The sequence below is a fragment of the Rhinopithecus roxellana genome, chromosome 1, assembly GCF_007565055.1.
Source record: "Rhinopithecus roxellana isolate Shanxi Qingling chromosome 1, ASM756505v1, whole genome shotgun sequence".
Classification (NCBI taxonomy): Eukaryota; Metazoa; Chordata; class Mammalia; order Primates; family Cercopithecidae; genus Rhinopithecus; species Rhinopithecus roxellana.
In genome coordinates, this window is record NC_044549.1 from 56,793,164 (window position 1) to 56,815,023 (window position 21,860).

At 56.1% G+C, this 21,860-nt stretch overlaps 1 protein-coding gene across 10 annotated transcripts in view; it reads right to left on the bottom strand.

Moving 5' to 3' along the window:
• RNF123 (ring finger protein 123) overlaps positions 1-21,860 on the bottom strand; it is a 34,024-nt gene that overhangs the window by 4,694 nt on the left and 7,470 nt on the right. For 8 of the 10 annotated variants that reach the window (XR_004059990.1, XM_010369623.2, XM_030940159.1 and 5 more), the window contains exons 4-35: positions 20,857-20,936; positions 20,622-20,716; positions 20,140-20,194; positions 19,942-20,027; positions 19,553-19,639; positions 19,258-19,325; positions 18,975-19,100; positions 18,512-18,626; positions 18,321-18,425; positions 17,741-17,866; positions 17,529-17,621; positions 17,384-17,457; positions 16,481-16,598; positions 16,181-16,280; positions 15,945-16,006; positions 15,684-15,755; positions 15,336-15,456; positions 14,581-14,682; positions 13,037-13,143; positions 12,612-12,810; positions 12,118-12,263; positions 11,730-11,813; positions 10,897-11,004; positions 4,266-4,443; positions 3,332-3,406; positions 3,095-3,182; positions 2,921-3,008; positions 2,744-2,828; positions 1,196-1,335; positions 900-1,088; positions 714-789; positions 399-483 (exon numbers count right to left, since the gene is read on the bottom strand). Coding sequence is in view for 8 of the 10 variants with exons in the window: in XM_010369623.2 (XP_010367925.2) it covers positions 399-483; positions 714-789; positions 900-1,088; positions 1,196-1,335; positions 2,744-2,828; positions 2,921-3,008; positions 3,095-3,182; positions 3,332-3,406; positions 4,266-4,443; positions 10,897-11,004; positions 11,730-11,813; positions 12,118-12,263; positions 12,612-12,810; positions 13,037-13,143; positions 14,581-14,682; positions 15,336-15,456; positions 15,684-15,755; positions 15,945-16,006; positions 16,181-16,280; positions 16,481-16,598; positions 17,384-17,457; positions 17,529-17,621; positions 17,741-17,866; positions 18,321-18,425; positions 18,512-18,626; positions 18,975-19,100; positions 19,258-19,325; positions 19,553-19,639; positions 19,942-20,027; positions 20,140-20,194; positions 20,622-20,716; positions 20,857-20,936 (3,333 nt within the window). In the remaining 2 variants the exon portion in view is untranslated. Of the gene's footprint in view, positions 1-398; positions 484-713; positions 790-899; positions 1,089-1,195; positions 1,336-2,743; positions 2,829-2,920; positions 3,009-3,094; positions 3,183-3,331; positions 3,407-4,265; positions 4,444-10,896; positions 11,005-11,729; positions 11,814-12,117; positions 12,264-12,611; positions 12,811-13,036; positions 13,144-14,580; positions 14,683-15,335; positions 15,457-15,683; positions 15,756-15,944; positions 16,007-16,180; positions 16,281-16,480; positions 16,599-17,383; positions 17,458-17,528; positions 17,622-17,740; positions 17,867-18,320; positions 18,426-18,511; positions 18,627-18,974; positions 19,101-19,257; positions 19,326-19,552; positions 19,640-19,941; positions 20,028-20,139; positions 20,195-20,621; positions 20,717-20,856; positions 20,954-21,860 lie in introns of those variants that run through there. The other 2 variants (XM_030940500.1, XR_004060000.1) reach the window with 2 other exon arrangements.

Below are 21,860 nucleotides of genomic sequence, written 5' to 3' on the forward strand. Positions count from 1 at the left end.
TCTTAATAAAGGCAGCACGTGCTTATTGCTGGAGCCTTTGCAGACAATGGCGGTCCTATGTGTGTTCAGCTCTCCTGGCGGCCTAGCCCTGTCCACCACAGTATGGCACACCTTCCGGAGTCCTGCCTCCCATGCCCGGCCTGAGGCATGGCCACAAACCAGTGGCTCTGTGGGCCAGGGCCACTTGTCCTGCTGGGGTCCCAGATTCTCCTACTTAGAGAAGCTCCCTCTGACCCCTATTTAGGCTGTTCAGACCTCACTACCTTCCCTCTGCCTCAAAACCTGATACTGAGGTCCATTTTCCAGATGAGGAAACTGAGGTACCAGGAGGCCCTGTCCAGCCCCTTCTCACCAGACACACCCAGCTCCCACAGGGGCCCACGGTCCCAAACACTTACTCTGAGGCTGGGCCACGCACCAGGAGCTGCACCAGGATGCCCGTCACTGCCACCAGAATGGGGTAGTGGTCCACGCTCTCTAGGCCTGAGGGGAAGGGGAGGAAGGACATGAGCCACCCACACGCTCCTGCTGCAAGGACTCCGGGCCTGACACGGTCCACTCTGCCCACTGCCCTCCCTACAGAAGGGTGAGCCAAGGCTGCAGAGCGCCAAGCCTGGCTGTCTGGAGGCAGAATGTGGAATCGGGCATCACTGTTCCTAGCAGAGGAACCAAGGCCTGTAGTGTGTTGGGGTGCAGGGCATCTAGGTCCTCACCAGGCAGCCGTAGGGTGACCACACGATCAAACAGGTTTCTCTCAGCTGTCACTCGGTTCAGCACCTGGTTTAGCAGCTGTGAGGGGAGCAGGAGCCCATTGGTGGATGGGGAGCGCCATCCACCCCATCCGGAATGATGAATGGGGCATTCCGAGGGTCCCACCCTTGTTGCCCAGATGGCCACACCTGTGCAAGACGCCGCAGCAGCATCTCGGAGGTAGGGCGGGTCCAATCAAGGAATATCTCAGGCACCAGTGTGATAGTCATCTCCAAGACACGCAGCAGGCTGACTGAGAGGTCAAAGCAGGTGGCACATACCTTGAGCTGCCGGCTGTCCACAAAGTTCCGCTCCAGGCGCTCAGCAGCCTGCTGGATCTGATCCATCAACACGTGGACATGCAGCGGTCAGCACCTGGCTCTAGCCCGGGACCAGGCCTCGTCCCCTGCACCACCCTAACCCACGAGGCCCCACCATAGCCCACCTCCTGGATCATGCCAATGAATTCAGAGAAGGCCCAGTTGAGCTGATTGAGGACGCTGTTGAGGAAGCTGGGTGCCACATCAGGACCCTGCTGCAGGAGGTCCGCCATGTGCTGCTGCAGCAGGGTGGAGGGGCAGGGCTCTGCAGGGGGACAGGAGGTGGCATCATCAGGGACTCCACTGCAGTGGCCTCTGCCTGTTTGCCTCTGTCCTCGCCCATTGAGACTTTGGTATAAGGACAGAAGGACGGCTCCCTAGGAATGCTCAGGTCATGAAAGCAGGGGACAGGGTGACAGCTGCCTTGGAGTTAGGAAGGACAGAATCTGTCCCCTCCTTCTAGTAGGCAAACCCCAGGCTGCAGTTGTTTCCAGCTCTGACACCACACCATCCACCCCAGGCCTGGATCAGCCACACAGCCAGAGCCTGACCCTCAGCAAGTTCTGGGTCACATACCCTTCAGATAGGGTCAGACCTAGACAGGGCAGCTTAGACGCTTCCCCACCAGCACCAAGGCCAGCTCCTCCAAGAGCCTACTCTGAGCCCTGCTGCAAACCTGCTGTCCTCTACTGTCCTCGGCTGCCCTTGGCCTGGCCTTGGCATATGGCCGAGGTGGTGGGCGCCAAGTCTGGGCTGGTAGGCAGCAGTAACCGGAGCCCTCAGCTGCAACTGGCCCGACGCACCTCCCCACCAGCTTGATGCAAATCAATAGTTCCCGCAGCAGCAGGACGGGCCTGGCCCCACTGCTGCTCTCCACTTGCAGCTCAGTTCCACCCTGGAGGCAGGACCACAGCAACTGGCAAGGACTTGCTGTGTGACTTAGCACAAGACACTCAGCCTCTCTGGGGACACCCTTCAGATCAAAACACTGCCCACAAGGGCAGAAACAGACTACATGAGCCAAGAAGAGCCACCACGAAGGGTGAAGACAGTGTGTGGTAGGCACTCTGCAAGGGCCAGGCCTAGGGTAAAATCCTCGGGCTCATGAGACTTTGCTGGACTCTGGAAAGAGGGCACAGCCTCTGCTCCCAACTAAACGTCCCTTCCTCCAGGGACCCCCATGAATACCCTCTGGGCACCTGGCCAACCTCCAATCTGTGCTCCCACTGGACTCAGGTGTCCAAGGCCTAAGCCAAGGCCAGGGTCTGGCACCAGCAGATAGCAAAAAAGAAGCAGAAGGACATGGTGCTGGGACAAGGCTGGAGGTCAGGGAGCTAGCTTCCAGGGCATGGGACACAGTATTCAGTCTGCATGAGCTGCGGCAGGCCAGGAAGATGGTGCTGCCTCTCACCATGACCTATGTAGAGCGTCCAGGCCCAAAGGGCACATGTAGGACTGTGGGCAAGGTGGGGGAGGGGGAGTCCCAGCCCGAGCGTCCTTGGGCTGGAAGGAAGCAGGGAAAGTGGAAACCCCAGGGGACAGGTAGGGAGTCTGGGACCCAATAGGGGAACCAGAGAGGGGCTGGAAGAAGTGGAGAGTCTGAAAGAACCCATGGGTAGGGGGTAAGCACCCCCGCCTGCACTGCCCAGGACTCCACCAACCCAGATACTCACTCTGGAGGCTGGGCAAATTGGCATCCTCAAGTTTGGTTTTCAGCAGATGTGGCAGCCGTGTATAGCGGTACCCGAAGCCACAGCCCTGTGGAGGTGGGGGTCAGTGCTCAGGTCAATGGGACAGGGCACCCTCTCCCTTCAGCCAGTCTCAGCCACCTCCCCTTGAGTCAGGCTTACCCTCCAGAGCCGCACCAGGATCCAGTTGGTCTGGGCCCAGGGCCGCTGCTCATAGGGTGCCAGGAGGTTCCTCACCATGGCGATACGCCTGTGAGGGCAAGGAGGGGAGAAACATGGGGTGAGGCTGGGCACGGTGCTCGTGGCCAGGGTGTGTGCCCCCCAGGCCCCACTTACTGCTCCTCAGGGATTCGCTCCACAGCCCGCAGGGAGTGTGGGTAGCACACGTAGCTGGCCAGGGCCTGCATCAGTGAGTCTCGGATGTCTGCGGGGAGACGCCGTGCCTCAGTAGGGGCTTTGCATGAGCCCTAGACCCATGTCTCATGCCCACCTGGCCACATTTTTCACAGAAGAAAGCCGACCAGAGGTGCCATCCCATCCCCTTCCTCCTGTACCCTCTGTAGGGCCCCTCACCAGTGCCCACAATGCGTGTGTCGGCAAAGTGTTTGGCGAGAATGGCAGCCAGGCGGGTCAGAGTCTCTTCATAGCCTGCAAGGGTGGGAAGTGAGATGTGTTGGCTAGGAGTGGGGGCTCCAGAGGCAGGCATGTCAGCAGGTTGGGTGGACTTGGGTAGCAGGCTCTACAGCTGGCTCCCAAGGCCAGCCTGGACCCAGGCTGGCATCCGGGGACATCAGGCAAGGCATTCACTGGTGGCTGTGGAGGGGCTAAGGCATAGGCTCACTGTGAGGGGATGACAGGCCCTGGCAGGAGCCCTGACCTGGGCTCAAACCCATCTCAGCACACACACCTGATGAGCAGTCAAAGCTCCTTGGGCACCCACAGTTTTGTCTTTGAAGACAAAGCCTGCACCGAGGCCTGAGGCTAGGCACGGGGTGGGCTAGGGGCTATGACAGCTCACTGCCTGATCCAGACATACACAGTACAGCCCAGCCTGGAATCAGCGGGCTGCGAGAAGCCCAGGTTCGGATGTGGACCCTAGCAGCGTCCACTCCCTGCTGTGATTTACCAAGACAAATCATTCTGCCCCTGACCAACTGCCACACTTTGTAACCAGTGCCAGGGAGTCAGGGTGCAGGGCCAGCTGGCTGCTGGACCACAGCAGTTGCTAATAGCACTAGGAAGGAAGTGAAAGCCAAGGGGTCTCCACCCACTGTGTTCCATCTTGTCTGTTTTCCTTTGCCAGGGAGCTGTTGGCTCTGTGGCTGCAGGTCCCAGGGCAGGGTGCAAACATTTGTTTGCTGCAGGGTGAACCACAGAGGAAGCTCCTCCCCTCCCTGCCCCCCACGGATGTGTGTTGCTGGGCCACAGAGGTCTCAGACCAGGGCTCCTAGGGCTCACACTAGAGACCCCTTTTCTGCTTCTGCCCCAGCCTGAATGGTTCCATCACCTGGGAGCTCCTCCATGCTGTGCACGGGACCAAAGTAATTCTTGAGAGCACTGTAGCTGTTGATGGCCACGCTCAGGTAGAACTCGGGCATGAAGGCAAAGAGAGACCCTGTGCGATCACCGTGCTCAATGGTCTGCAGGCAGACGCGCAGCAGCCAGTAGATGTCCAGCATCTTCTCCTGCAGGAGGCACATAGGGTGCTGCTGGGTTGTGCACCAGTGGGGTCTTGGGCTCATGTCCTGGCCTGGGGATCAGGAAAGGCCTCCCCAGGCCTATGACAGCACAACTGAGACCTGGATTTCAGGAAGCATGAGCAGTGGCTCAAGCAGGGCAATCGAGTCCTCAGCAGGCAAGAGGGACGCACTCAGTCTGGAGGGCGTATTACTGCAACCCAGCCAGAACTCTGGTCAGCATATTCGTAAGCAAGTTTTTTTTTTTTTTTTTTTTTTTTTTGAGATGGAGTCGCCCAGGCTGGAGTGTAGTGATGCCATCTCGGCTCACTGGAACCTCTGCCTCCAAGTTCAAGGGATTGTCTTGCCTCAGCCTCCCAAGTAGCTGGGACTACAGGTATGTGATACCACATGCGGCTAATTTTTGCATTTTTAGTAGAGATGGGGTTTTGCCACGTAGGCCAGGCTGGTCTTGAACTCCTGACCTCAGGTGATTCACCTGCCTCAGCCCGTAAGCAAGTTTTAGGCAAGAGGGTGCTGTGACCGGAAGTCTGTGTTGAAAAGTGGAGTACAAGATGCGTGGAGGGCCCAAGAGAGCTGGCGATGGTAAGCAGGCAGGCAGAAATTTGATCTGGAGTGCAAAGAAGGTGGTGGGAAGGCAGGGGGCAGTGTGACTGGCGGACCAGAGGTCACAGGAAACAGACAAAACCTGCTGAGGGCCCTGCTCCCCACAATGTGGTTTCCACAGAGTCCATGTCAGGGTCTCACAAAAGAGCCCAGGCAAGAATGTGGCCTCAGGCCCCAGCCCAGACCCACAGCACCTGTGTGTCTTGGAGTGCGGTCGGAGCACCTGGTGCCCTAAAACCCAAGGAGCTTAGGAGAAGATGTAAGCAAGAGGTTAGGGGGTGGGCCTGGGCGCAAACCTAGGCAACGATGATCCTGCTGCTACAGAAGGCCAGGGAAGATTGGTTCTGGCGAGGGGATGGCAATGGCCCCATGAGAGCTAAGGCATCAATGCAAGGGAGATGGAAATGTGCCAGCTGGATTGAGATGGGGGCAGACAGAGACCCTGGTGAGACTATTTCAGAGATGGGGAAGAGCCTGTGCTAGAGAGAGATGAAGGGGAAGATGAAGCAGCTAAGACAGAGAAAGAAGGAGACAGCATAAGTTTTGGGCAAATGTAGAGTCAAGACTGGAGTACAGTGGCACAATCACAGTTCACTGTAACCTGGAACTCCTGAGCTCATGTGATCCTCCTGCCTCAGCCTCCAGAGTAGCTGGGACTACAGGTATGTGACACCATGCCCGGCTAATTTTTGTATTTTTAGTAGAGATGGGGTTTTGCCATGTTGGCCAGGCTGGTCTTGAACTCCTGACCTCAGAGTACCTGGGACTACAGGTATGCATCGCCATGCCCTGCTAATTGATTTTTTTTTTTTTTTTTTTTAAAGATGGGTTGCCCAGGCTGCTCATGAACTCCTGGCTTCAAGCGATCCTCACGCTTCAGCCTCCCAAAGAGCTGGTTTACAAGAGTGAATCTTTCCATTAATAATGGGATTAGAAAGACACAGGTGAGTTAGTGCTGACGATGCGGAGAATGAAGGCAGTTCAACATAATAAAGACCATGTGAAAAGCCTCCATCTAACATCACACTCAATGGCAACAGACTATAATCTCTCCCTCCCTCAGACCAAGAACAAGACAAGTGTGCCACTTTCTCTACTTCTGCTCAGCACACTCCTGGAAATCCCAGCCACAGCAACTAAGCATGAAAAAGAAAGGAAACCACACTGGAAAGGATAAAGTAAAATTATCTCTGTTCACAGACATGATTTTATAAGTAGAAAATCCTAAAAATACACACACACAAAAAAAACCCCAACTAGGATTAATAAATAAATTCAGCAAAATTATAGGATACGGTCAGGTGCGGTGGCTCAAGCCTGTAATCCTAGCACTTTGGGAGGCCGAGGCAGGCAGATCACCTGAGGTCAGGAGTTCAAGATCAGCCTGGCCAACATGGCGAAACCCCATCTCTACTAAAAATACAAAAATTAGCCGTGGGCAGTGGCGGGCATCTGTAATCCCAGCTACTCAGGAGGCTGAGGCAGGAGACTTGCTTGAACCCAGGAGGCAGAGGCTGCAGTGAGCTGAGATTGTGCCATTGTGCCACTGCACTCCAGCCAGGATGACAGAGACACTGTCTAAAAAAAAAAAAAAAAAAAATTGTAGGATACAAAATCACTATGCAAAACGAACAAACCTGCAAAGTAATCAAGAAAACAATCCCATTTACAATAGCATCAAAAAAAGAATAAAATACACTGGAATAAACTTAACCAAGGAAGCAAAAGACTTGAAGCTATCTTGAAAACTACAAAATGCTGCTAAAAGAAATTAAAGATCTGAATAAATGGAAAGCCATCCTGTGTTCATGAACTGTTAACATTGTTAAGATGTCAATACCACTCAAAGGAATCTATATATTCATGCAATCCCTATCAAAAGCCCAGTGGTATTTTCTGCAGAAACAGAAATACTCATCTAAAAATTAATATGGAATTTCAAAGGACCTCAAATAGACAAAACAATCTTGAAAAACAACAAAGTTAAAAAAAAAATAAAAAAGAAAAACAACAAAGTTGGAGGTCTCACTTCCTGATTTCAAAACTTACAGCAGGCTGGGCGTGGTGGCTCATACCTGCAATCCCAGCACTTTGGGAGGCCGAGGCAGGCGGATCACCTGTGGTCAAGAGTTTGAGACCAGCCTGACCAACAAGGTGAAACCCCGTATCTACTAAAAATACAAAAATTAGCTGGGTGTGGTGGCGCATGCCTATAGTCCCAGCTACCTGGGAGGCAGAGGTTGCAGTGAGCCAAAATCTTGCCACTGCACTCCAGCCTGAGCCACAGAGCGAGACTCCCAAACAAAACAAACAAACAAACAAAAAGATATGCAAATGGCTAATAAGTGCATATAAAGGTACTATTTGCTATAATATCACTAATCATTAGGAAAATGCAGAACCACAATGAGGTACCATATCCTACCCATTAGGATTTACTATTAAAAAAGTACAAACTGCCAGATGTGGTGGCTCATGCCTATAATCCCAGCACTTTGGGAGGCCGATGCAGGAGGATTCCTTGAACCCAGGAGTTTGACAACTGGGCAACATAGTGAGACCCTGTCTCTACCAAGAAAAAAATAGGGCAGAAAATAACAAGTGTTAGTAAGGATATGTATGGAGAAATTGGAACCCTCATGCACTACTGGTGAGAATGTAACAGGCACAGCCACTGTAGAAACAATATGGTAGTTTCCAAAAAATTAAAAAGCAGAATTGGCTAGGCATGGCGGCTCATGCCTGTAATCCCAGCACTTTGGGAGGCTGAGGCAGGCGGATCACCTGAGGTCAGGAGTTCAAGATCAGCCTGACCAACATAGGAAACCCCATCTCTACAAAAAATACAAAAATTGCCGGGCGCAGTGGCTCATGCCTGTAACCCCAGCACTTTGGGAGGCTGAGGCTGTCAAATCACCTGAGGTCGGGATTTCAAGACCAGCCTGATCAACATTAAGAAACCCCATCTCTACTAAAAAAAAATACAAAATTAGCCGGGCATGGTGGCGCATGCCTGTAATCCCAGCTACTCAGGAGGCTGAGGCAGGAGAATCACTTGAACCTGGGAGGCAGAGGCTGCCATGAGCCGAGATCGCGCCATTGCACTCCAGCCTGGGCAACGAGAGCAAAACTCCACGTCAAAAAAAAGAAAAAAATAAGTAAAAAATGGCCGGGCGCAGTGGCTCAAGCCTGTAATCCCAGCACTTTGGGAGGCCGAGACGGGCGGATGACAAGGTCAGGAGAGCAAGACCATCCTGGCTAACACGGTGAAACCCCGTCTCTACTAAAAAATACAAAAATCTAGCCAGGCGAGGTGGCAGGCGCCTGTAGTCCCAGCTACTCGGGAGGCTGAGGCAGGAGAACGGCGTAAACCTGGGAGGCGGAGCTTGCAGTGAGCTGAGATCCGGCCACTGCACTCCAGCCTGGGCGACAGAGCGAGACTCCGTCTCAAAAAAATAAAATAAAATAAATAAATAAATAAATAAATAAATAAATAAATAAATAAATAATTAGCCGAGCATTGTGGTGCGCGCCTGTAGTCCCAGCTACTCGGGAGGCTGAGGCAGGAGAACACCTGAACCCAGGATGTCAGCTGAGCTCGCACCATTGCACTCCAGCCTGGGCGACAGAGTGAGACTCCATCTCAAAAAAAATAAAAAATAAAAATAAAAAATAAAATAAAAAACAGAATTACCACGTGATACAGCAATTCCACTTCTGGGTATATAACCAAAAGAATTGAAATTAGGGTCTTAAAGAGATCCTTGCACACCCATGTTCATTACAGCATTATTCACATTAGCCCAAAGTAGAAGCAACTCAAGCGTCCATCAACAAAGGACTGGATACACGAAATGTGGTGTCCATACAATGGAATATTATTCAGCCTGGAAAATGAAAAAATTCTGACACATGCTATAACACGAATGAAGCTTGAGGATATTATGCTAAAGCCAGACACAAAAAAATGAATAGTGTATGATTCTCCCTAGATGAGGTGCTTAGGATAGTCAAATTCAGAGACAGAAAGTAGGATGGTGGTTGCCAGGGGCTGGGGAGGGGAGAACAGGAGGTTTTGTTTAGCGGGCACAGAATATCAGTTTTGCAAGATGAAATGAGTCTGGAGATTGGCTGTACGACAATGTGAACAGACTTAACACTTAAAAATGGCTATCGGCCGGGCGCGGTGGCTCAAGCCTGTAATCCCAGCACTTTGGGAGGCCGAGATGGGCAGATCACGAGGTCAGGAGATCGAGACCATCCTGGCTAACACGGTGAAACCCCGTCTCTACTAAAAATACAAAAAACTAGCCAGGCGAGGTGGCGGCGCCTGTAGTCCCAGCTACTCGGGAGGCTGAGGCAGGAGAATGGCGTGAACCCGGGAGGCGGAGCTTGCAGTGAGCTGAGATCTGGCCACTGCACTCCAGCCTGGGTGACAGAGCGAGACTCCGTCTCAAAAAAAAAAAAAAAAAAATGGCTATCATGGGTGGCCGGGCACGATGGCGCATGCCTGTAACCCCAGTACTTTGGGAGGCCGAGGTGGGAGGATCACACGAGGCCAGGAGTTCGAGACCAGCCACGCCAACATAGCGAAACCCTGTCTCTACTAAAAAATACAAAAATTAGCCAGGCGTGGTGGCACGCCTATAATCCAGGAGAACTGCTTGAACCCAGGAGACGGAGGTTGCAGTGAGCCAAGATCATGCCATTGCACTCCAGCCTGGGCAACAGGGTGAGAGTCTGTCTCAAAAAAAAAAAAAAAAAAAAAAAAAAAAAGCTAAGATGGTAAATGTTATGTCACACATATTTTAGCACAACTAAAAAAAGGCAGAGAGATGAGAGGGAGAGGGTCTTGAGAAGACAGTGTGGGAGAGGGCAGCCAAACTTCTGAGGGAGGTGGGCAGGCAGGAAATCTCAGGACAGAAGGGAGAGGAAGTTTTCGGCATGGGGCAGTAAGCACAGTCATCCAGGGTAGCAAGAGAGTCGGGAGTGTGAAAAAAGTGGAGGTGGTTTGGGTTTTGGGGAGGAGCCATGAGAAGAAACAGCAAGCAGAGATGATAGAAATGGGGACCCCAAAGGCCTCGATCACCCAGTCATGCAGGGGTACACCCAAGAAGACAGCAGATACGCTGAACTGGGCACCTTAAGAGATCCTCAGGGTACTCACTGGTGGGGGAAGAGATGCCAGGAGAGGCAGGGAGAGGAAACAAGTCCAGAGGGTCTGAGGCCTGGGGGTAAAACTTCAGTCACAGCAGGAGTGCCCCATCCATCCATCTGTCCATCCATGTATCTGACCAGGCTGAGTGCCTTGGGAGGGCAGAGGCTCGTCTTTCTGATTTATTAATGTGTGTGTGTCCCTAGTGTCCAGGACGGCACCTGGCACACACCAGGTTTTGGGTGCATGTTATTGAATGAATGAGCAAGTGAATGAGCGAGTGAGTAGAGAACAAGCTAATGGCCTTGGGTGGTAATGAGTCAGACAGAGGCAGACACAGAGGGTGGGGTGTGGCTCCGGGAAAGACTGCAGAGCCCCTGATGCACTGGGAGAGAAGGAGGGGAGCCAAGAAACTGGGAGGGGGTGGGAGCAGGGGAGGCCGACATACAGAGCTTGTTCCTCGAAGGACAGGTCTATGAGGCGTACTGGAGGTCCAGAAACAGCGCTTCCTCAGTCCACAGGACATGAGGGGTACAGGGGACATGGCATGGGGTGATGGAGTGTGAAGTGGGAAGGGACATGTGTGTGCCAGAGGCCCGCGAGGGCGGAGGCATCAAGGGCCCTGGCACAACCTGGCCAGACAGTGAGGTCAGGGAGGGGCAGCTGCAATACTGGCTCACCTGGGAGTAGACAGTGGCGTGGACCCAGGCAAGACGACGGCTCAGGTGGTCCAGCTTTTCTGAGAAAACCTTCTGGCTCTTCGTCAACTCTGCAAGGATGTCCTTCCTCTGGCACCCAAGGGGAAAGGAGGACAATCAAGACATGGCCCCATGCCCACGTCCACCCTGACCCTGCAGGCAGCCTAGGAAGGGCCCTCTAGTGCCTGGAGCAGGCAAGGGATTGGGCTCCATTTTTCAAAACCTTCTTCTGCCACTGACCCTCTGGTGACTCTGAGCCAGCCTCAGAACAGGGCCATGGTGGTCCCCTCATGACATAGAAGTGAGGCCCAGCTGGGGGTCTGTGAGCCCCTGGCCAGAGCACCCAGGGACCTGATATCAGAACCACTGCTCCCCCAGCTGCCAGGCCCAGGGATCTGCTGACAAGTGGGGGTGGGTGGGAGCTGTCAAGGAAGCTCAGCCTGGACACACTGGGCCCCACCTTCCTAGGCCAGGGCAGCTACAGCAGAGGGCTCCGGAGGGTGCAGCGGAGCCAGGCCCCGCTTCCTGCTGACTCTGCAAGTGGCCGAGGAAGCACTCAGGGTCAATGCATAATTTATGAGGAGACTGGGTGTGCTTCAGCACTTATTGGGCCCAGGGGGTGGGGGGCACCTAGGCACAGGCCACACTGGTGATAAGTGCCAGGCCTTGCTGCCAGCCCCACTCTCACTGGCGTGCTATGGCCAGGGTTAGGGTGGGGATGAGAACTACCAGGGCAGCCCCCAGAACGAGACTTCATCTGTGGTTACTCATACGAGTAAGCAAGCTGCCCCCCACCTAGACTATGTGGGCCTTACCCGCTTGGGGCACCGGCGGAGCTTGTCCTCTGTGTCCCTCAGTGCCATAGCGTATTCATTGACATCATCGGAGACACCCACCATCTACACAGCATGGGACCACGTGTCCAGAGTGCCCCTTGGGCACTTCATCCAGGCTTCTTCAGACCCAGTGTGGACCCCAGCCCTGCCAAGGTCCCAACCTGAGGCCCAGGGCGGTCCCATTCCCACAGCAGTCAGCAGGTCAGACTGAGGCAGCAGCAGCAGAAATCAGCCTCACTGAGGCATGTGCCCCCATGCACGGTCTTGCACAGGCAGCCCTGCAGGCCCATGTGCGCACAGGCATGCACACACACCACCAAACACACACAACACCCCCCACCCAATGCGGGGTCCAAGAGTGCACGACCTTGCCCAGCTGCTGGTGTACGCTGAGGTTGTACATCATGACTGCCCCATCTAGGACTTCCAGCAGCGAGTTCTCGGTGAGGGGCTGCTCAGGCTCCTCGGGGGGCCGCCCCAGCAGCAAGCCCTCGTTCCAGTGGCTACCTTCAACTGGGGAGTTGGGGAGGGCAAGGTCAAGGGTAGGGCCATCCCGGCTCTCCTGAGCCTGCCTCACAGCAGGAGAGGAAATTGTCTCTCCCATTCCTGTGCCCAAGGAGGGACCCGCAGGGAGCCCATGGGGGCATGGGGGTGGGGGTGGGGTACAGGGCAAGGCCTGCGGTACCAGGACCTATTTCTGTGGCACTGATCTGCCCTCAGAGTGTGATTCCTGCACTCCTGGGATGCTGCCAGGCCACAGGGCTGGGAGGGCATGGGGTGTATTTTGGCTTTGCCTGGGGCAGGGATTGTACACTGTCGAAGGGTCCTTTGAGGACCTGCCTGACCCCACCCAGCACCTACTGTCCTCACGGGTCCTCTGCTCCACGCTCAGTGTGCGGACCTTCACTTTCTCCGAGGTGCTCAGAGGCCGCCGTGGGGTCATGAGGCTCACAGCCGCTGTGCTGAGGAAGCGGTTGGCTCGGCCCAAAGTTGGAGAACTGAGCCAGCTAGGCCGGGGCAGGGGCAGTGGCCCCCCAACAGCCAGGGCCTGCATGGGGCGCTGCAGTGAAGAAAGGAGGCCAGGACCAGGGCTGACTCAGGGTTCCCTTGGCCGCAGGGCTAGAGAATCATGAGGGAGGGTCCATGCCTCCACCCACAGCAAGGAACCAGCTTGGTGAGAAACCCCTTGCCTGCATGGAGTGGGAGGTGGCCCTGGATGAGACCCCTGCCCACAAGATACAGGTAAAGCCCAACACAAATCCCACCACCTGCAGCCACTGCGGCACCTGGGCCATAGCTGGGGCTGGCTCCTCATCCTCGTCTAGGTCATCCATGGTGGCTGACTGGAGCTCCAGTGGGTCGATCACAATGTTGGCTTTGGAAGCAAGGTCATCTGGGAGGAAGAGCAGGAGGGTTCTCAGGCCAGTGGTGGTACAAGAGGCCACAGTGGAAGTGCCCAGGATGGTAAGAGAGCCCAGCACACTGGGCAGGAGGCCTTGCACAGCCCGGTTTAGCACCGTATCTGCCCCTCACCCCTCTGCCTGCTCCACCCAGCCTTCACTCTGCATCTCAAGGGCCCCGTCTAGCCGCCACTCAGTAGCAGGAGGCCTTCCCCATCACACCCTTCTTTTTCATTTATTTTCAAATTGACTTTCTGTTTTTTCTTTTTTTTGAGACAGAGTCTCGCTCTGCCGCCCAGGTTGGAGGTGCAGTGGCGCCATCTCGGCTCACTGCAAGCTCCGCATCCCGGGTTCACGCCATTCTCCTGCCTCAGCCTCCCAGGTAGCTGGGACTACAGGCGCCCGCCACCATGCCTGGCTAATTTTTTGTATTTTTTTTTAATTAGAGACAGGGTTTCACCATGTTAGCCAGGATGTTCTCGATCTCCTGACCTCGTGATCTGCCCACCTCGGCCTCCCAAAGTGCTGGGATTACAGGTGTGAGTCACTGCGCCCAGCCCAAATTGACTTTCTTTATTCTACATAGATGTAAGCCCATCATGCCCTTCCTGCCAGTCCCCGGTTTTGTTTCCCAGGACCTCCTGCTCTCCAGGGCCTCCCCTACTCTGACTACTCAATAAACAAAAGGAGATGCCAGGGCTGCTTCATTCTGGGCACTCCCAGTGGGAGCCAAGCCTCATCCCAGGCTCATCCCCACCTCCATGCTGACAACTGACCCCGCCTTTGCTGCCTCCAACCCAGGCCTTGCTCCCTGCTAAACATGCTGTGTCCAACACAGAATTTCTCATCTCCACCACCTCCTGCAGCTGCTCTCCCTGATGGAGCCCCATCCACACAACTTCTGGCAGGAAGCCTGGGGTCATCCTGACTCCTCTCCTCCACCTGTGCCCTCTCCTACCTCCCTGGGGCAGGCCCTTATCTCCTGTGTGTGGACACCTGACCTCCCTTGTCTCTCAGCCCCTACACTCCGGTGTCCACACTGCGGCAGCCAGAGAGGTTCTGACAGCACAGACACACATTCATGCCTGGCTCAGGGCCTTGCTCTCGCTGTGCCCTCAGCCCTGCACCAGAGCAGCTTGTGCTCATCCCTGAAGGCAGCTCCGGCAGCACCTGCACACCCCAACCACACCTCACCAAGATCCCTGGTCCCCTGCCAGGCACGCCTGACCCCTATGGCATGGATGCTGGAGGGAAAGAGAAGCTGCCCAGATGCGGGGCAGGTGGATCAGTATCTCCCAGCCTGAGTGGGTGGAGAGACTCGGGCACCCTCTGGTGGCCATAGGATGGCTCAGCATCCACAGCTGAGCAGGCTCAGGGACAGTCCCCCACCTGGCCCCAGACCTGTTCTCAACCCACAGGACTGCACACACCTTTGAGGGTCTTCCGCAGGTGCGAGAGGAGGCCCCCCAGACGCTGTAGGTCAAAGTAGTCCACTTTGCCATTATAGAAGACCTGGGGAGGGATGTAGGCCTCTGCGAGGAGTTGAGGAGGCCAGACCAGTGGTCAGTGCCCAGCAGGAAGACCCTCCCCACAGCCCTCCCCTCCAATCTGGCCTAGCACAGCCTGGGAATTCTGGGCTTGGCCACCCACCCACCCAGGCAGACAGAGGAACCAGAGCCCAGACCTCCCCTACCTCCTCCCCACCCCTGCCATTTCAGGTCAGAGCCAGCAGCTGCATAACTTGGGGTCATGGGGGTACTCATGGCAGCTGTTCACTTGGGAGAAGCAGAAAGGCCCAGTCTCAGCCCTGTGGGATATCCCCCAATCCAGGGCAGGTAAGGCTCCCACTGACCCTTGGGGATTCAAACACAGGGCCCCCCCAGCACCCATCCAAGGCAGCCCTATAAAGGACACACAGAGAAATGGGGGGTGAGGACCAAAGAAAAGAGCCCATAACGGTAAGAGCCCGTGGGACAGTCAGAGCTAACACGGGATCGGCAGGCCTGGGGTGCAGGGCTCTTGCTGCCCCAGTGGAGAAGCCCCCTGTGGCTGGGCAGGACTCAACCAGGCGGGATGCTGGGGACAGCTCCACAAAGCCCCCAGCCTCAGCTCAGCACTAACATTAGGGGCTACCTTACGCCTGGCTCCGTCTAGCCTCACTGACCTAGGCCCCAGTGCCACTCACCCTCACTGAAGGAAGCATGGGGATTGGAAGCCTTGTATTCATCCCAATAGTAGCGCAGGGCAGAGATCAACCGGTGTAAGAAGCAGACCATATACTCAGGGGGGCAGAGCATGGGCATGTTCTGTGGGCACCAGGCATGAAACATGCATTAGTACCAGCCCAGAGCCTCGCTCATTCCTCATCCAAGGTCCTGCCCGAGGGTCAAGGGTTTAGCAGGGAGGGAAAAGCAGCAGAGAAAAGCTTGGGGCTAGGCAGGGACAAGGCAGTCCGAGAGGCACCAGGTGCTGAGGGCATGGCCTGTGTAGTGCAGCCAGGGGTCCACAGTGGGCTGGCCTGGAGGACACCTACCCCCCGGCCACTGGCGTTCTCCTGCAGAAACTTGCGAAACTTGGTCAGGAAGATGTACCTAGAAGCTTCGCCCTTTGAGGGAGGGAAAAGTGAGGCTGTGCTGAGCTGAGAATGCAGGCCCAGACTGGGCTGGCTCAGTGATGCACCTTCCCCCAGCCCCTGCCATGGGAACCAAAGCCAGTTCCCACCCTCTGGGTCTTAAGGTCCAGTGCAGCATCCCCCCCCCACAGGGCCCCACCCAGCGCTCTGGGAGTCGCTCACCCCATTGTCATCTTTATTGTCCAGCAGCAGCTTCAGGATTTGGACCTGTAGTTCTTCCACCACTGGAGGTAAAATGAGGAACATGGCCCTCAGGCTCATGGGTGGATGGGGAGCAGGTTTGGGCCAGGGCTCCACCACCAGGGTTCCCCGAGTCCCACCTAGACATGGGCACCTCCAAGCGCCCTCACCTGCATACACACACCTCCCACCCTACCCTGTGCCCAAAGCAGGCTGACCTTCGATGCGCTTCCTGAGCCGCTGGCAGCCCCGTTCGTAGGCTCGCCGCCGCAGCCGCTCCTCTGCGGTCTCCTCCTTCATCTCCGTGCTCTCTTTGCCCTAGGCAGGGGTAGCGGGTGGAAGACAGCAGGGTCACCCGGGACCTAGCCAGGCCTCGTTCACTCAGAACACCCACACCCCATCCCCAGGGCTCCAGGGACCAGGGCCAGTGAAAAGGTCTCATGCTAGGTGCCTGGTGGCCAGGTGCCCAGGCCAGCCCTCACCATGACCTCTGCTCATCCCACTTGGGGTGCACCCACCTCCCTACTGGAGCGGTGGGGCCACCAGGTGGTGGGAATGAGCTCCTGCAGGCCGGCCTCCTCCACACGCAGGGGGCTCTTGATGTAAAAGAAGACGACAGAGCGGAGCACGTCGAAGCTGGTGGGTGTCAAGGCAAGGCTCTGCTTGCCCAAGGGCACTCTGCACACCCTCAAGAGTCCTCCCCGGGAGCCCATCCCTGGATGTGCCTACCGCAGCTCTCCCACCACCACAGGGGCATGCTGCTGCTATGTGTCTGACCCCCAGGGCATGCTCCCTGACAAAAAGCTGTGGCAGTTAAGCCCACCAGGTCCAGTACAAAGCAGGTGCACAATAAGGGCTTGTCACAGGAACACATGACTGTCGGACAAGCTGGAGAGAGGGCCTGGGGGCCTTTTCTCAAGCCCCAACTCTGACCTCTGTGTCTTCCAGCTTTGTATCTGCCCCCTGGAGGCTGGAAGACCCCAGACCAAGAAAAAGGCTATGAGCTCAGGCTTCCCAGTCAGGGGCTCAAAGCTATGCTCTCTCACTCACTCACGCAGATCTCAACAATTCTGGGAAGCAGGAAGAGCTGCCTCCTTAAAGATCTTGCAGGAATCCCCAGTGTGGAACATGAACAAAAGTGCTGGGCTGTGGCTGAAGAGGGCAGGCCCTGTGGCCCCTCCCACACCTCCACATAGCCCGAGTCTGCAGTCATTCGAAACCCCCTGGCTAGGATGGCCGGCCAGGTTCAGTCCTTTGCTCTCTTGTCCTTGCTCTGTAGAGAAAGTGCCACATGTTGGGCAGCTCTGGTCCTCCTGATCCTCCCAGGGGACCCCTGGCCTGATGGACACTCCCCTTCCTGGCCTCTGCTGAATCCAGAGGGCACCCCATGTCTGGCCTGCCTGGCAGCAAGGAAAGGATACAGAACGTTGCTGAGCAGAAACTTGCGGGACTTCTCATGCCTCAGGATGGCGATAGTGAGCCGCAGGTAATGGATCTGTGGAGAGGGGGTGTTCAGAGTGGACAGGCGAGTCCCAGGGGAATCAGGGCAGGGGCAGGGGCTCCCACCTGTAGGCCCAGGTCTGGGACGATGGGCGAGAACCGGTACAGCCGAAGCAGGGACATCATCAACTGCTTGAGGCAATCTTGCACCTCGTAGTCCTGGGGGAACAGATGCCAAGGCAGCCATGATTGGGGCCTTTTCCAAGATTCTCCCTGTATTTTCCCGACCCCAATGAAGATTGACTGCCAGGCCTGAGGCCTGAGGTCAGGAGCCTCACCTCCATGAAGAGCCACAAGAGGTCCAGGACCTGGTGCACCACGGACTGTGCCTGTGCGGGTGTGCCCTTCTCCACGACGCCCAGCAGGAAGTTCATGAGCACAGCCTCCACCAGGTACACCTTGCGCTGCACCAAGGCCAGGCACTGGTGAGGCAGCAGCTTTCCACTCTGGTCAAGGCACCCCTGCCCTGGCACATGGCCGAGGCAGAAGCCTCAGGCACAGAGTCTTGAGCCACTTGAGCAACACCAAACATAGGTGAGCCCTTCCAGGGTCTGACTGAGGGACAAGAGGGCCATTGCCCCGTGGCTCCTCTAAGGCTTGGCACATGCAGTTTCCTTGGCCTGTGATGTTATTATCCTTCGGTCTTCCTTCCAGGACATCCCCTGATGCCCTTGGTTGGCAACGTCCCCGTTTCCCTGGAGGACTGACTTTGAGGTCTGAGGGGCCTGGTCACATGGGGCCCCCACCAGGTAATGCTACGGGACCTCGGGCACCTCAGCACCGCAGCCCCAAGTGAGGGCACATCTACCATGGGCGTGTCTAGCATGGCCTGTCTCCTCCCCTCCCAATGCTGCTCACCAGGAGCGGTGCGAAGCGATGGAAGATGTGGGCCAGTGTGAGGAGGACGGTGGGCTGGCCCTGCAACCGCCACTTGGAGCTCTCCTTGTCCAACAGCCGTCCCTCCTGTGTGGAGGGGGGAGGAGGGAGAAGTATGAGGGGCAGGAGGCTGTGGAGGTCCCCCAGCCTGCCAGGCTCAGACCCCAACTCACCACAGGATCCAGCTCCACACTCAGCACTGCCCGGAAGCAGCCCAGCAACCTCTGTGCCCGCACCAGGTCAGCACTCGGTGGGTCCTGCAGGGGCCGGTAGCCCGCCACTGGGTAGGTGCCAGAGTTAAGCCAGCAACGCCTTATCTGTGGCTCAGACATGCCCACTCCCTCTCCACTGCCCACCCCCCCCCCCAGGGGCCTGGGCTCTAAGGCAGGGGTGGTTTGCATCACAACTTGCCCACTTATTCTCCCTAGGGAGGACACTTCACATTCCTCATCTGTTCAACGGAGACAAGGGCACCCAACCAACCAGGCTACTGCAAGGAAAGTTGTCTTCGACAACATGGCCCCCCACTAACTCTGCAGCAGCCAGGGCCTGCCACCAGCCCATGGCATCCCTGCCCTCATCCCAGCTTCCCCAAGAACTTCTGAGCAGCCCACAGCCATCTTCACAAAATGATATCGCAGAGGACGGCTGCCAAAGTTGAAGGCCACGGACTCCTTGAAAGAGAGGCTGATGGCTGGGAAGTAGGCCATGCCCAGGCCCCTGGACAGGTTCTCAAAGGCAGTGCCCAGTGATACACCATTCCTGGGGAGAAGGGTGGGCCTGTGAGCCAGTGCTAAGGATGTGGCTGCCCACCCTCAGGCTATCAAACTCAGCCTGGCCCCTTACAGGGCCCAGGAAACTGGGGGCAGTCTTGGGAGGCCCCAAGGACCAGGCCTGGGCATAGAGATAGGAAACTCACAGGCAGAAGGACAGAGTGCCATCATCCAGGTCGATCAGGCAGCTCACGATGTCCCCCGCTGCCCACGCCTGCCATGAGAGGAGGCCTCATCAGATGCACAGAAGCCCAGCAGCCTGCTGGCTCTGAACCCCAGCTGCATTTCCAGAACCACCCAGGGGAGACTGGCCACAAGGACAAAGGACCTGGGTCCCTGACCCTTCCCTGGTGCCCTATAGTCCTTATGGCTGCCCAGTGGCTCCAAATAAGCTGTAGTGACAGTCATGGGGCGGATGACCCACAGGCGCTTGGCTCTCACCTTGCCATAATTCGTCGTGGTCACGTTCCACTTGCGCACGCGGTTGCCATCATAGGCATAGGAGTTGTGTGTATCTCCAACCCCCTCCTAGGGAGGAAATGCCTGTGAGGTCCCTGGTGAGGCAGGCAGGGGCTGGGCTAGAGCCCACCAACCACCAGCCTTGGACGCATATGGCTCTAGAGAAGGGAGCAGATGATCTGAGGGAAAGAGTAACAGGTGTTCTCTGAACTAGGGTGCCTGGGATGGGGTTGGACATGTTTCTTCTCCAGAGGGTAGTCCAGGTTGGTTAGGGTCCTGGGCAGTTCTGAGGGGATCCAGAGACCTGATGAGGCCTGCGGCAGGAGAAGCTCTCCCTGGGCCCAGGGAGGGGTCCCCTCCCCAACTTGTACCTCCTGGTTGAAGCGGCAGCTGATGGTGCACCAGCCGATCTGCATGAGCCCCTGGGAGGAGATGAGGACCTCGTAGACCCATTTCCCTGGAAAGAGCTGAGTTAGGGCCACGAGGTGGACAAAGACTGCCTCTTGCCTCATGCCTGGGCCCTTAAACTTTCTCCCAACTACCTAGGCCACAGCAGGGTAAGGTCTCACCTTTGTACACGCATGTGGTAGAGCGGATGGTGCCAAAGTTGCTGTGTCCAATCACCTAGGTGAAGAAGAGGGGTGGTGGGCTTGCTCCCAGGCACACAGAGCATCTCCCCAAGGGAAAAAGACCCCATCCCCAACTGAGCCAGCCCTGGTGGTATTTGCCTGTGGTGGCCAACACTGCACTGTGCCTGAGGATGGTGGGAGGGGGTAGGCTTGTATCAGGAGGGATCCTGGGCCAGGGCAGGATGAGAGAGGGACTGAAGGCTGTGCTGGGAAGGGCTGGGGGCTGAGGCCACATCAAGACTGTTTCAGGGCTTGGCGGGAGAGTTTGAGGACTGAGAACACAATGCTCTGGGGTCATGGCAGGGCAAGTTTTGGCTGCAGCCCCATCAAGATGAGTAGAGAGACTAGGGCCACATCAGGAGGAGCTTGGGGCTATGTCAGAAGGGGATGGACCTGGGTCTCCAAACCTCACCCTCACTCACCCCCAGCAGGTCATCATCCACCAGGAGAAGCCCCTCAAAGCCACCTGTGTGGTCCAGGACCACAGTGGATGGGCCAAGCCGCCCTTCAACCTGTCCTGAAAAGAGGAGAGGTGGGGTCAGGCAGGGAAGAGCATTTTACAGGATGCATAGGGTGTCCTGAGCTCACCAGATGTCTCCAGGTCCCCTAGGTCCCAGCTCTGCAGCTCCCAACCCCACTACAGAGGCGGCCACATACCCTGGCTTTCCTCCTCTTCATTGTCCACCTGTAGCAACTGGTCCAAATGTTCTGGCAGGTTCTGGAAGTTCAGGGGTTTCCTGGGGAGAGTGAGAAGCTGCCAGGGGTCCACAAGTCCTTGAAATCAGCCAGATGACACTAAATCCCATCCCTTCCCCTGAGCTCACAGTGTGGCTGCCTAGACTCCACAAAAAGGGCTGTGCCTAGTCCTAGACTCTGGCACGCAGGAAGGAGGTCAGAAGGCTGAATTCTCCACTAAATTCAAAAGTATAATCAGTCCAGGCTGGGCGTGGTGGCCCACGCCTGTAATCCCAGCACTTTGGGAGGCCAAGGCAGGCTGATCACCTGAGGTCAGGAGTTCAAGACCAGCCTGGCCACATGGTAAAACCCCATCCCTACTAAAATACAAAAATTAGCTGGGTGTGGTGGTGCGTACATATAATCCCAGCTACTTGGGAGGCAGAGGCAGGAGAACCACTTGAACCTTGGTGGGGCAGAGGTTGTAGTGAGCCGAGATCATGTCATTGCACTCCAGCCCGGGCAACAAGAGTGAGACTCTGTCTCCAAAAAAAAAAAAAAAAAAAAGTATAATCGGTTCAACATGGTACACTTCAGGACTGTCAAAAAAAATAGGCCAGGCGCAGTGGCTCACGCCTGTAATCCCAGCACTTTGGGAGGCGGGCGGATCACAAGGTCAGATCGAGACCACGGTGAAACACTGTCTCTACTAAAAATACAAAAAATTAGCTGGGCGTGGTGGTGGGCGCCTGTAGTCCCAGCTACTCAGGAGGCTGAGGCAGGAGAATGGCATGATCCCGGGAGGCGGAGCTTGCAGTGAGCAGAGATCGTGCCACTGCACTCCAGCCAGGGGGACAGAGCGAGACTCAAAAGAAAAAAAAAAAAAAAATAGGGGCCGGGTGTGGTGGCTCACGCCTGTAATCCCAGCACTTTGGGAGGCTGAAGCGAGCAGATCACGAGGTCAGTAGTTCAAAACCAGCCTGGCC